Consider the following 13052-nt stretch of genomic DNA (forward strand, 5'->3'; position numbering starts at 1 on the left):
TTCTGAACGGAGTGGTTGCTTTAGAATGTTGTTATTTAGATAACACACACACACACACACACACACACACACGAAGAGGTTGTGGAAGCCCGCAGTCATAAGGCCCTCACCCTGTACAATGGGGTCTGTCTATGGCTAACATGGCTCTGGAGTCACAATCCAGAAAAGAGACCCAGACCTAGATTGTCCCTGACAGGGAAATGGAGGAAAGAGGTTACCTCTTGGCTTTAAATAGAAGTGTGAATCTCATATTTATGTGTCAATTCTCTACTCTTCTTTAAGACAAAATGGGTCTAAAGCTAATAGGAGAGATATGGGTCTGACAGCCAAGGGGTACACCCTTGGCATGAAGACCCTAATAAGAGGCTGGACCATCTCCTTGGCTCTTCGCCTTTATCTTGGAGCGTGGACGAAGGAGCAGAAAGGCTGGTTGACCCTCCAAGACCAGGGCCTGTGGGCCCAGGAAGCAACCTCTTCTTGTTTTGCTCAGAAACCTGCAAGTTACTTGATGGGATTGGAGACAAAGAGGTTTCCAGCCTGACCGGCTTTCCAGTCCGGTGTATCTGGCAGAGGTTTCATGTGTGGAGAGGCCTAAGAATCAAGTGAAAGTAGAAACAATTGAGCTATCTGGTGGATTTCAAAAGCCCCTAATCATTTAATTACGCTGAGAGAGTTTTGCAAATCTGCTTTTTCTTTCTTGTTTGCTGCTCTCGTCCCAAGTTTCTTTCTTTTAAATATATAAAAGGAGCTTGCATCTGCTGCTCAGAAAGAGTAAAAAATAGACCTAGGAGAGAACAAAACAAGAGCCCATCATGTTTCCTGGTGCAATTCAGGGATCCCTATGGAAGAATGTTGTCCTCAAGGGTCCAGAATGCAAGCCAGGCACAATGCCCCATCTGTACCTGCTGGCAAAGGCTGCTAGGGTTTCATTCATAGCCCCCCAGAGGATTTAGTGCCGGGATACCCGGGAAAGGGAGAGGCCTGGAGGAACATGGCAGATGGACGGACAGAGAGGTGGACTAACCTACCGCCTTCACCCTTCAATTCTTTCCATTTCACCTGAGCCGTTTTATTGGGAGCCCGGCAGGCTATTGCAGTGAGAGGCTTCAGGGTGATTTGGAATCGCCATACCTCCCTTATCACATTATTAAATGGAATTAACTTTGGCTCCTGTTTTTCTTGTATGCGGACTTATCCTAAGAGAAGGAAGTTTTAAGTCTGTGCTTCTGGCCAAGCTTGGCGGCTGCCTTGTCCCCAGCTCGATACTAGGGCTGTTTTGAATATAACCTAGAGGAGGGGAAGCCAGCGTTGACCGCCTCATGACGGTCTTAGCAGCATCTTCCTGGAGAATGTACCAAAGGAAAGAGAAGTCAATAAATATTTGTGGACTAGTGACTGATCCAGCCATTTTGGATCAGAGAAAGGAGATCATTGTCTTCAGAGCTTAAAAGAAAGCCCTGGGTGACTAATGGAAATATGGCAATTTTTGTTGTTGTTTATGTTGTTTTGTTTTCTATATTTTTGTTTCTGGGAAGAGATGGTAGCGGGAATAAGGGGTAATAAAATCACACGTTTGAAAGGTGATTTTGTAGAATCTCCTGCCCCACGTGTCCTCTCTATGCCAGAGGAAAGGCTTATGTACAGCGTGATACTCCGAAGCTTTGCTACGTGTCACCACGCATCCTTCATCAGCCAGTTGTCCAGTATTTCCCACACGCAAGGCATCGTGAGAGACTTATGTGTGTAGGAGATCTGGAGATCTGTATTTAGAGACGTGTAAAATGGGCCGTGGCCTGCATGGTCTCTGTGGTTCTGTAATTACAAGTGGAAATAAGCTGAAAAGCATTGAAGAGAAATGTATGCCCACAAAGTGGTCTTACAAGGTGTGTTCCAGACCTAACTAGATGTTCTATCTAATGGATGACTCACTCAGCCTCAGGCCTACAGCTTCTCTGGACACCCAGGTGCAGACCTACCCTGTTGGAAGGAGGGTGAGACCTAGGCCCAGTGATTCTTCTGGAAGTCCCTGGGTTTTCATTTCCTTTTAACCTTTGAGTGTGGGAATGCAGACAGGGTCTTTTTGTTAGCCAAGAGGGATACTGCCAGGTGGCTTTTCATCCACCGAGCACCATCTTGTATTCCAGGAAGGTTTTCATCCATGCGTCTTCCAGTTTCAACACTGGCTTTGTTGACGATCACCGGGGATGTTGAATTACCTCCCCCGCCTCCTCCCCAAACAAAGAGTGCATTCAGGTGAAGTTATTGGTCTGGAACAGAGAACTGGTCAATTGTTGTTGTTATTATAGTAATGGCAAGTATTCTAGCATAATTACAATTATTAGAAATAGAATGCCCAGTAACATATGTCGTTTATAGTAACTGTATTCCAGTTACAAGGAATGGTTTTGTTTCAACGAAGGATGGCATTGTGATAACAACCCTGGGTCTTTGGATCAGCTGCCGGATCCTGGGCACCACACAGAGGAGGGAGAGGAAAGTGAGGGAAAACTGAAGTGGGATGAGTGGGGTCTACCTGGTCTCAGTTCTGTTCTCGAAATAGCAGCGAAAACTCCTTGCTTCCCAATGGAGTGGCCTTTCGCTGGGGCAGCCATTAATAGAACCTTGCCCTCACGTCTACCAAGCTGGAGGAGCCACGGGTCCCCAAGTAGCTTTGAAATCTCCAGGCTCCTCTGCCTACCCACCTGCATACCCCATCGGGCCCACTCACTTAATACCAGCGATCTTTAGGGAACAAAGTCGAACTTCTATGGAAAAGGAAATCATTAACAACCATTTGCCCTCGACGGACTATTGTACTGTTATTTCTCATCTAAACTGAAAAGCAAAATGAGCTGCAACGGAAGCTCCGTTCTCTGACTGGATGAGTTTTGCTAGAAAGGCGAAGCACATCTGGCCCACGGGGCACAGGCTCAGCGAGGAGGTTCCCGCAGCCCCTCTCTTCTTGAGATTCAAGCAGAGTTTACTCCAGAGAACACTTGTAAGATCAGAAGAGGCAAAATGAATTCTATTTGATTTCCAAAGCTGTGCTTGAAAGGTTCTCCCCACCTCCCTTCCCACCCCGCTACTCCTGAGATGACAGCCTTAGCCAGCATGGAGACCATGAAACCTACCAATCCCAAGAGTCAGTCCTGTACAACTGAAGAGCTGGCAAGGCGAGGAAGGTGCTAACCCCTGGACGGCTGCTTGCCCCTGGTGCTGAAATAAACCCTAGGCCAAGGGCACTTACCACACCAAGACCACCCCCCACCAACAGGACCCTCAGGAAGTCAGGCCAGCCCATCTTGTCAGCAATTGTTTCCCTTCTTGCAGAGGAGCCATTCCTGGGACCCAACCCGAAGGAACAAAACCACCCTTGCCATGCCCTTCACCCTCCTCTGAGAAAAACAAAGCCAACCCAGCTAAAGAACTAGCTTTCATTCCATGAGCCACCCCCACTCCGGGTGTTCCATTACTGAGTTGCCATTTCTCCAGACAATTGCACTTTCCATCAATCTCGTCTGCCCCTCCCCCATTAAGGTTATGGGTATTTCCTTTCTGTATTATTACTTTGCTCTCTCCATAAACCAGCCCCTCGTAGATCACGCTAATGGCGTTATAAACTTGGGGAACAGCAAGAAAATATATGGTGCGTTACATTTTTGTCTTGGGCACCAGGGGTCTGAGAAGGTGAGTGTAAATTTGGGGAGTTGGTTGGGGCTCGAGCTGGCTTGTCTTTGGAACTAATGGGGGCTGAGATGATGCGGAAGGGAAAGGTGACCTGCAAATCATTTATCCCTTAGCTGCCCCCAGATGCTGCCCCAGCCCAGCTCTCCCTGCACCTTCCCTCCCCCGAGCTCCCTCCGCAGTCCTTCTGTAACAACCAGGAGAATTAGAGTTCTCATCTTGTAAACACACGGAGGGCTGTAAATCCCCAGACCTGCCACCCCTCCCCAGGCAGCACCAGCCTTGAATGCAGCCTTTACTCTCCCAGCTCAGCAGCCGTCTTTACGTCCTTGTTCAATTATTTAAATATGCAATGAAACCTCAGTATAAAGCAGCCACTGACATGTTGGACATTGTAGATGGAAAGGCATCCTTGTTTTGCTTTCATACTTCAGCCAGGTGTTTGTGCTCCCTGAAATTAGCACTGTTATCTTTACTTCTGTGTGCACCTAAGTGGAGACCAACACATACACAGGGCTGGGCAGTCGACCTGGAGCCCACTGGAGCTGCCTACTGAAAGCCATGACCTTAAAGATTTTGTTGTGCCTCAAGCCGCTGCCACTCCCCGCCCTCAGCCCATTCTTAGAACTGCAGAATGTAGCCCCAAGCAAAGCAGCCTCCACAGCAGTCTGCTTCTCACTCTATGCGTTTCTCTCCAAACGATCTTGCTAAATGCAGGTATTTCCCACTCTCCAAGAGCTGGCCCTTTCACATGATTCTTCCGAGAAATATCTTCCTTGAACAGGGAAGGGCGGTAGGTTTTGAGGAGTTCTGTATGGGGACTAGATAGCCATTTGGGGGCGAAAGTCAGATGAGCAGGTGTTTAGTATTTTGTTCATGGTCACAGTTGGTACCAGGCCCTGAGTTTCTTTATCATGGACATTTTTTTGGCGGGGGATGCAGTCATATGTGTTATGCTAGGAAACAAGCGAGCACATGGGAAAAGACGTGTAAAGGATTGGAGGGAGCAGAATGTGCGCTGGATTGAATCCTTGTATCCCTTGCACTGTGTAACCATGTTCGCTAGAATGATAACAGTGTCACACACTGCCTACCAGAGCCATACACACCTGTACAGCGATACTGGTTACAATCTACCAGTTATTGTCCTTTCAAGATATCCCCTCCTGGTAGGTACATAGCCACTTCCAGGAGGCCCATGTCCCCCATAAGTCCCCAAGCCCCTCCAGCATGTATTCAATTGTTCAGTATTTTGAATACCACCCTTGGAGGTAGTTGAGTAGGTGGTATGATCCCCATTTTAGAGATGGGAAAACTGAGCTTTGGAAAGGCTATATCATGATTGTCCCAGATCATCTATGGCGTTATCAATAGAACTGGGATCGTAAACATAATCTAATCCTAACTAACCTCTTCCTTTTATGGACGGGGACACCCCGAGCGTTTGAGGGACTTGCTGGAAGCCACATGGTTGGCTGGTGGAGGTCCTGTCTCTGTGCGTGGAAAGCATACAGCTTCAGGATGTCACCTCCCGGAAGAGGGGACTGCTGTTAGGAGAACAGTGGGCGGAACTGGGACCTTCCGATCTGTCCCCCTGGTGTTTGGGACACTGGGAGCTTTTGAAATTGTCCGACTCCACAAACAGGGTGGAATAAGCTGGACAGTGGGAGCTGATGGGGTGTTTATGGAAAAGCACCCGGAGTCAGGAGCAGGGGAGATGGATCCTTCAGAAATGAGGTAGGAAAAGGGAGTGGACGAGGGACCAGGTGCAGCCTGAGCTGCGGGGAGGACGAGGAAAGAACCAACATTTGTCGGCAACGTTATATGTGGTAGTCCATGGGCAGCCCGCCCCCCAACCCAAGGCCCTGTGGAGGAAGCGTTGTTAATTCCCACTGAGAGTTATACCAAGCCATGATGCGAACCCTTTCAGGACGCTGAAATTAGCAGGAGCAAGGTAGACTGCACTCCAAGTGCCATGATTCCCCAGCTAGGTCCTTTCTCGTGAAGGAAGCTCAAAGGTGAGGACGCGATCTGGATGGCCTGAGCTTCCGGATCCCGGCGGAAGTGCTCAAAGCAGGACTGTAGACTCATGGCGAAACATGGAGGTGTCTCAGAAATTTCCCAGGAACATTAAACTTAGAGGTGGTTTAGTACCTGGGACCTCAGCATGCCGCAGGTCAGGAGCTGGGGAGCTGGAGTGGGAGGAAAGGACAGGGTGGTGGTCCCTTCATGCCTTGTTGCCAAAGACAAAATTGCCATTTTACATTTCAATTAGGAGGGAACCGAGGTCAATGAGAAGAGCCACCAGAGGAAAATGGGCCCAGCCCAGCCCTGGGCCTCTCCAATTATTATTAATGAACTTACTCTCAGAGCTGCCAACCTTTTTATATGCAAACTAAGCCTTTATGGGGCCACTGGCAATCAGGGCTCATTAGAGAACTCATAACAAGCCTCAGTGAGAATCTTACAGGGGAAGAGAGAGAGGCTTATGCTTCAGCCCATATCCTGGACTAGAATCAATCCAGTCCCCAGGCAAGGCTCCAGCTCACCTTGGGAGGGTTTCCAAGCTCCCCAGTCCTGCTGGTCTCAGGGAGTTCCTTGCTCGCCCACCACCCCATCCCGAGGTGGTCCCACCCACCTGTAGGAACTGGCCTCTTTCTTTCATTAAGGGATGGAAAGTTGGCGGGTTGGCCTCTGAGTTCCTCAGCTGCCGGCACATCTGCTGACACTGAGCCATTATTTTGCCTCTTCCTGCCTCCGTTTCTCTTTTGCAAAGTAGAAGGGATCCATTAGGTTGGTCCAGACACCCTCGGGTCACCATCCATGAGCAGCCACATCTTGCTTTAGGACCTGGAGGGGAGACATCGCAGCACGGAGCTCTTACTCCAAATGCAATCACAGACCCAGCTCCCCCACGCAGAGATGGACATAGCAGGCAGGTCGTGCTCTGGGGCAGGGAGAGCTGCCCAGGACCCAGGTGGAGCGAGGAGCAGAGCCAGGACGGGCCTGGACCCTCAGCTGACAACTCCCCACTTTTCATAGATCTTCTCTCCTGATTCTCCAGCATCACACACCCCGCTTCAGTCCTGAGTGTCATGCTTTTCTCAGAATTGCTCCTGTCCTCTATGTGTCTGCATTCTTGTCTTGCTGGAGTGGGGGTCGGGGGGATATCAACTGAGACGGGCATAGGATGGACCCACTGAGACTCTCGTCCCATGTGGGCCTCCAAGACTCCAGAGACCCACTCACTCTTGAGCCTCAGGGCCACGCGCTGGGTCCAGGCCCCATCCTCGCCCCTTCCCCCCTCCTCCTGCCTGCCTCCCTGCTGCTCCTCTTTAATTGTGGTAAAATACACAGCCATAAACTTTACTGCCTTAGCCAATTGTAAGTGTGCAGTTCAGCTCAGCGTGCCAGTAAGTAGCTTCACCTTGCGCCACCATCGCCACCATCATCTCCAGAACTTTTTCGTCTTCCCCAACTGAAACTGTCCCCATTAAATGCTAGCTCTCTATTTCCCCTCCCCCAGGAACCACCATTCTACTATGTCTCCATGAGTTTGACTACTCTGGGGACCTCATATGAGCGGAATTGTGTAATATTTGTCCTATTGTGACTGGCTTATTTCACTTAGTATAATGTTTTCAAGATTCATCCATGTTGTAGCTTGTATTAAAAGTTTCTTCCTTTTTAAGGTGGAATCCTATTCCATTGTCTGTATATACCACACTTTTTGTCTATCCATTCAAGCATTGATGGACACTCGGATTGCTTCTACTTTTTGGCTGTTGTGAATAGTGCTGCTATGTCCGAGTTGGAGTCCCTGCTTTCAGTTCTTTTGGGTCCACACCCAGAAGTGGGATTGCTGGGTCTGCGGCTCCTTTCCTAGCTGCTCTTCAGGATAAAGGTGTGGGCAGCCTGGAAGAGGGGAGGGGGCATTCGCTAACAGCCCTGGGGCACTTGCTTCCCTGATGCAAAGCTCCAGGGTAATCAGGAAGGACAGGTATAAGACAACCTCAATTCATGGGATCAGGGCTGATTAGAGCGGAATGGGTCCTTGGGTCCCATCCGATTGACAGTTAAGGAAGTTGAGTCTCCAAGTGGGGATGTGCTGAGGTCCGTAGCTCATCATAACTGCAGCAGGCATTGGCGCTCAGAGGCCTTCTCCCCCCACCAGGTGTCTTATTAGGGAGACCACTTCGTGGACAGTGTAGATGCCTGACCACTGCACTGTACACCTGAAGCTGAAGCTGAATAATATCGAATGACAACTATCGTTTTATATATATATATATATATATATATATATATATATATATATATATATATATATATATATATAGTGACGGGATGTGGAGTACAGCATAGGGAATAGAGTCAATGGAATTCTGACAGCTATATACAATGGTAGAGGGGTAGTAGATTGGGGGACGGGGGTTCACTTTGTGAGGGGTGTAAATGTCTAACTATGACATTGTTTTGTACACCTGGAACTAATAAAAAAATATGCAACCTGAAGAGGTCAAGGGATGGCTTCAGTGAGAAGTGGCCTGAAGACAGTGACCCTGGGACGGGGGATTTCTCAGTCCCATTCCCTCCGTCAGGTGTCTGGGGATGAGCCAGAGCCCAGGACCAGCCCTGGGTGTCTCCGTGGGAGGGGGCGTCGGGCGAACATCCGGGTGATGCCTGGGAAGGCTGCCACGTCTCTGCTTCCTGCCCCCAGCCTGAGCGAGCTCTCTGTCCCCAGGACTGCCCCCAGCTGCTGCGCGTGGACAAGATCCTGGTGCCGGTGGAGGTCATCAAGCCCATCACCCTCAAGGCCAAGAACCTGCCCCAGCCACAGTCCGGGCAGCGCGGGTACGAATGCATTCTCAGCATCCAGGGCAGCGAGCAGAGGGTACCCGCCCTGCGCTTCAACAGCTCCAGCGTGCAGTGCCAGAACACCTCCGTGAGTGCCCCGCCCAATGCCTGCGGGCGCCTCCACCCCTCCTGCACCCGCCCTTCTTCTTGTCTAGAGCTGAATCCGCTCAGCTCTGCAGGACTTCCCCAAACACCCACAAAACGGCTCAGCTCCCTGCCTACCTGCTCGCTCCACCCTGCTCTCCCAGCCCAGCCCCTTATGCCACCCCAGCAGGGGTGGCTGGGCTCCGAGGGTCCTCTGGCCATGACAAGGGCTGTGGGGAGGGGCTTTGGGACCAGCCATGGTCCCAAAGCTGAGTGCTGTTCATGGGCAGGTGTCTTTGCCGGGCACATCCATCCTCCTTCCAGAGAAAAGCCCTGGTGGCCCTGGGCCCGCCTTCCTACCAGAGCTGAGCTGGGGAGCCCACAGGGCCCCCCGCTGCCTTCACACCTACACAGAGGCTGTTCCCAGCACAGGGGGCTTCTGAGACAGACCTGCAAAGGGAGCCGGCAGCACAAGTGCCATGCTCAGATCAGCACAAACCCTGCCCTGTATTTAGAAAATTCACATTAGGTCCCTGCTCGGGCTGTCACCGGATTCCTAGGTGCACAGGGAACCATTTGGTGCATCACCTCTGGCCTGCCTGGGGCCTTGCGTCACTGCTCTGCGTGCTGTTCTCACTCTCTCCCTGGGCTATGTCTGTGCTCCCAGATGCTCAGAGACAAACATTGTACTTAGAGCCTTGTACCATTTTCAAGCTGTAAGATCCTTTACCTTCTCTTTCAATGTACGAAAGAACTGGAGGCCGAGAAGCAGGGGTTCATCTAGGTTTGTGGGGCTGAGCATTATAGAATTTGGGCGAACCTCTTTAAGAATTTAGTAAATACAAAGGCAGATATGCAGGCAGCCCTTCAAAGGGGCTGCAGCTTCGTGTGTCTTGGGGTACCTGCCCCTGCCCAGAGGGTAAGTGACGTGCGTAAGGTCACACAGCTAGTGAGTGGCAGGGCCAGGCCTGGAGTTGGGGTCTGCTCCTGTGTCACACTGCCTCCCATTCATCCTTCTCGTTGTTTCCGGGTACTGACATGTGATGACTATATTTGGGGATGTGACATAGGACCAGGGGGGTCCCAGACAAAGCCCTTCCTGGGAGCAGTCCACTCTTCCTACAGGAAGTAGTTTAGGGGTCATGGGGAGCTCAGAGAGGCCCACATGCTTGCCCAGGGTGGCTCAGCATTCCAGGGACTGAACTGACAATTGATCTCCCAACTTCTGAAACCCCAGATGTGTACCCACAGCTCCCCTGGCAGGCAGGCTGTTTTGAGGTTTCTGCAGTGCTCTAGATTAAGCTCGCAAGCAAAAGGGATTATGTAAGCACCTCCTGTTTCCTCTAAATCCTAAGGCCAAGCAGACCAGCCCCAAGGGTTTGGCTCAAGTGGTTCTCCCCCGAATAAGCAACTCCCTGTGGGAAGAGAGCCTGAGCCGCACGTTTAACTCAGCAGAAGGCAGCTGGGGGTTTCAGACCACAGAGGAAACGCTCGGTTCCTCAGAGAAGCTACCGCAGGGATCCAGGGCCCTGAGGTATCAGGAGGGAGGACAGAGGACAGTCTGTGGTCTCTGACGATGAGGCCTCAGCTCCCCAGATGCCACAAGACTGGGCCCTGTGCTTCCGCTGACTCGGTTAAATAGATGACGGTACCCCAGATGACAACCTGTAAACCCCTGGGTCTCTGCCTGCGGGACTAACGTGAGCTTCCATGAGACTCGTTGGGACTCGCTGCTTTTCTATGTCCTTCCAGAATTGAAAGCCGATTGGGCTCAGAGGTCCTCAGCTTTTACTGAGCTGAGGCCTGACTCAATGAACGAGCCCATTAGGGGTCCCAGGGAACTCCCTGAATGTGGGAGCAAAATCAGAGCCTCCTGGAAACAAGAGCGTAAACGGGAGCTCAGCAGCCCTGACAGGTGAGGTCCGGGCAGGTGAGGCCAGATTTCCTCATGTGTGGTACCCCCACAGGGTACCTGGTGCTGGGCCCCTGGTCAGTACCAATGGGGCAGGCAAAGGTAGCGCTAGGCTCATCCCATCCTCTAATTAAAGGGTGAGCAAAAATTAGCAAGTGACTATGTTATACCACAGCCGTGGTGTAACCCCTGGGAGCAGAGTCTGATCTGCCTCAGACGGATTGTGGAAGAAGAGCTACTGTTGTTTCATTCCCTAAGTGAGGTCTCTGGAATGGGGGCAGGAAGGGAGAAGGATCTGAGAGAGAAGCAGGTCACTTCCAGCCCACTTTTTGGGGACAGGCCCTGGGCCAATCACTGCAGCCCTCAGGGGGCCTGTGGGAAGAGAACAGAGTAGCTCGCAGCAGCAGTTGGAGGGGTAACAACTGCGGGTATTCTTGGCCTCCTTTACTCCCAAGTTCTAGAGAAATGTCAAGTGCTATTAATAATAGTGCCTAGTATCCGCCTCTAAGTCACCAAGTAAGTGGGCCGCAGAGGGCCGCCAGCTGGCTGTGGTGCCGGCCGAGGCCCCGGGGCTCTGGCCCAGCTTCCACCCACCCACACTGGCTGCAAGTTTCCTCTTGGTGCCCCAGTTTACCACATGCAAAGCAGGGATGGGGACACAGATGGAGAGGTCCCTTCTCCCCTTTCCTGCTGTACTGGAACACCGCGGGGAATGGGTCTGCTGCGCGCTCTGGGGTCCTGGAGATGGACACACATAGACTTCTTATGGTGTTCAGATTTGTTCACGGGAATGGGTGCGCTTTCCAGCAAAATAGCTCAGCGCTTGGGACAAGTGAATGGCTGGAGGAAGGGATGTCCAAAGTATACAGACGTCTTCTCTTGTGCTTCAGAAGGAAGAGAAACTGCGGTTCACGCTTTCCCAAGGTCATGGTCAACATCACCCACTAGCAGGGCCAGGGTATGGCATACTCGATGGAGACACTTAGCCTCCTGGCCCCTGGGAGCCTGAAACAGTCTTCCCTCAGCCCTGGGTGTCCGTGCAGGTGAAATGCCCGCTGATTACAGACAGCCATATAAATGCCAAGTGGTGCGGAGGTGGGGAGTCGTGGGGGGTGGGAGCCAGTGGTGCTGCCCCCCCTCCCTTTGGGATGCAGGTCCTGGGGGAGAGAGTGTGTCCAGGAAGGAGAGTGACACCCCTCGAGATTGAGAGAGTGGAGGGGAGCAGCCGGGGTTAGTGGTTTCTGTAATATTTCATCATCAAAACCCCGGGAATGGGGGAGAGAGAGAAAGCAATACCCGGCATATTCGATCCTTAAAGTCTGTTTTTATTTTCAATTTTCTTCAAAAAGAAAATGTGCACGCACACACACACACACACACACACACACACACACACAGTCACACACATCTGAACACTCCAGCATTCTCATATGCATACACCTCCATGTGTGCCAAGTGTCTGGCACATGAATACTCAATAGATGGCGGCTATTATTATTCCGCATAAACATAAACACGGGGGATACAAATATATTTTGCATAGCCCCCCTAAGTGTATACATGTAGATTAAAATACACAATAATATCGGAGTGTTCGTTCTACGTGACAGGCCCTGTATATACCTCAGAGTACTGGGTGGCTGTCTCAAAACCTCACAACAATGCACTGTGGGGAATGCACTGTTTGGAATTCCCACTTTACAAATGGGGACACTGGGACTTAGATCATTTGCACACATTCACACAGCTGGGTACTGCGGAACCACGTGGTGACACTGTGTGTGCCTACACGCATGTAGGAACTCAGAATACAGATACGTGCCGTGACCTCAAGTCAGCATGCATGCAAACAGCTTTGTGCGCACACACGCACATACACAGGCACATTTCCTGCCTTGCTCTCTGGGGGATTTCAGGTCCTTCCTGAGAGGGGCCTGAGGGTCTATTGATTTTTGGTCCACAGGCCCCAGATCACGACCTGCTACCTCCTCTTTGGGTCCTGGCCAGACCCAGGGCTGAGTGGCAGGAGGCCAGGGCTGCCTCACTGAGCCTGGAACAACCAGCACTGCCCAGAGCCCTCTAGCTGGCAGCCTGGGCCACCCTCACTGCGTGTCCCTGACTGGGGCCATGGAGGAGGGAAATGGAAAGGATGGAAGAGCAGCTTGGCTAGAGGAGGAAATGGGAAGACGGTCTGGAAAAGAGTTTTCTCTGTATCTGTCTGTCTCTTCCCCTCCTGCCCTCCCCCACATACCCCTCCACTGGGCAATCCAGTGTCTCCCAGCTTGTAGCACAATGCAGGGAGCAGCGATGTTGAACTTTGGTCAGCAGCAAGAGCACTAAAGTCGTTTGCCTGGAATGCTCCCCAGTTCCTTAGACTCCAGTGCAGCAGGTCTGGGGGGGGGGGGGTGCTGGAATCTGCATTTAGTAGGCCCCCTAGCTGATGCTGATGAGGGTGGCCCATGAGAACCACCGGTCTAGAGGAGAAGAGGTTTGGTGAGAAAACTCAGGATGACTT

General features: G+C 51.4%; 1 protein-coding gene across 1 annotated transcript in view; it reads left to right on the forward strand.

Annotated features, from left to right (window-relative positions):
* The window catches only part of PLXNA4 (plexin A4), a 415019-nt gene that overhangs the window by 326685 nt on the left and 75282 nt on the right, over positions 1-13052 (forward strand). Inside the window, exon 10 of the mRNA XM_019751040.3 lies at positions 8429-8629. Within this exon, the coding sequence (XP_019606599.3) occupies positions 8429-8629 (201 nt within the window). The remainder of the gene's footprint in view (positions 1-8428; positions 8630-13052) is intronic.

Source organism: Rhinolophus sinicus, chromosome 8, assembly GCF_057876585.1.
Source record: "Rhinolophus sinicus isolate RSI-liver-muscle chromosome 8, RSI-T2T, whole genome shotgun sequence".
Classification (NCBI taxonomy): Eukaryota; Metazoa; Chordata; class Mammalia; order Chiroptera; family Rhinolophidae; genus Rhinolophus; species Rhinolophus sinicus.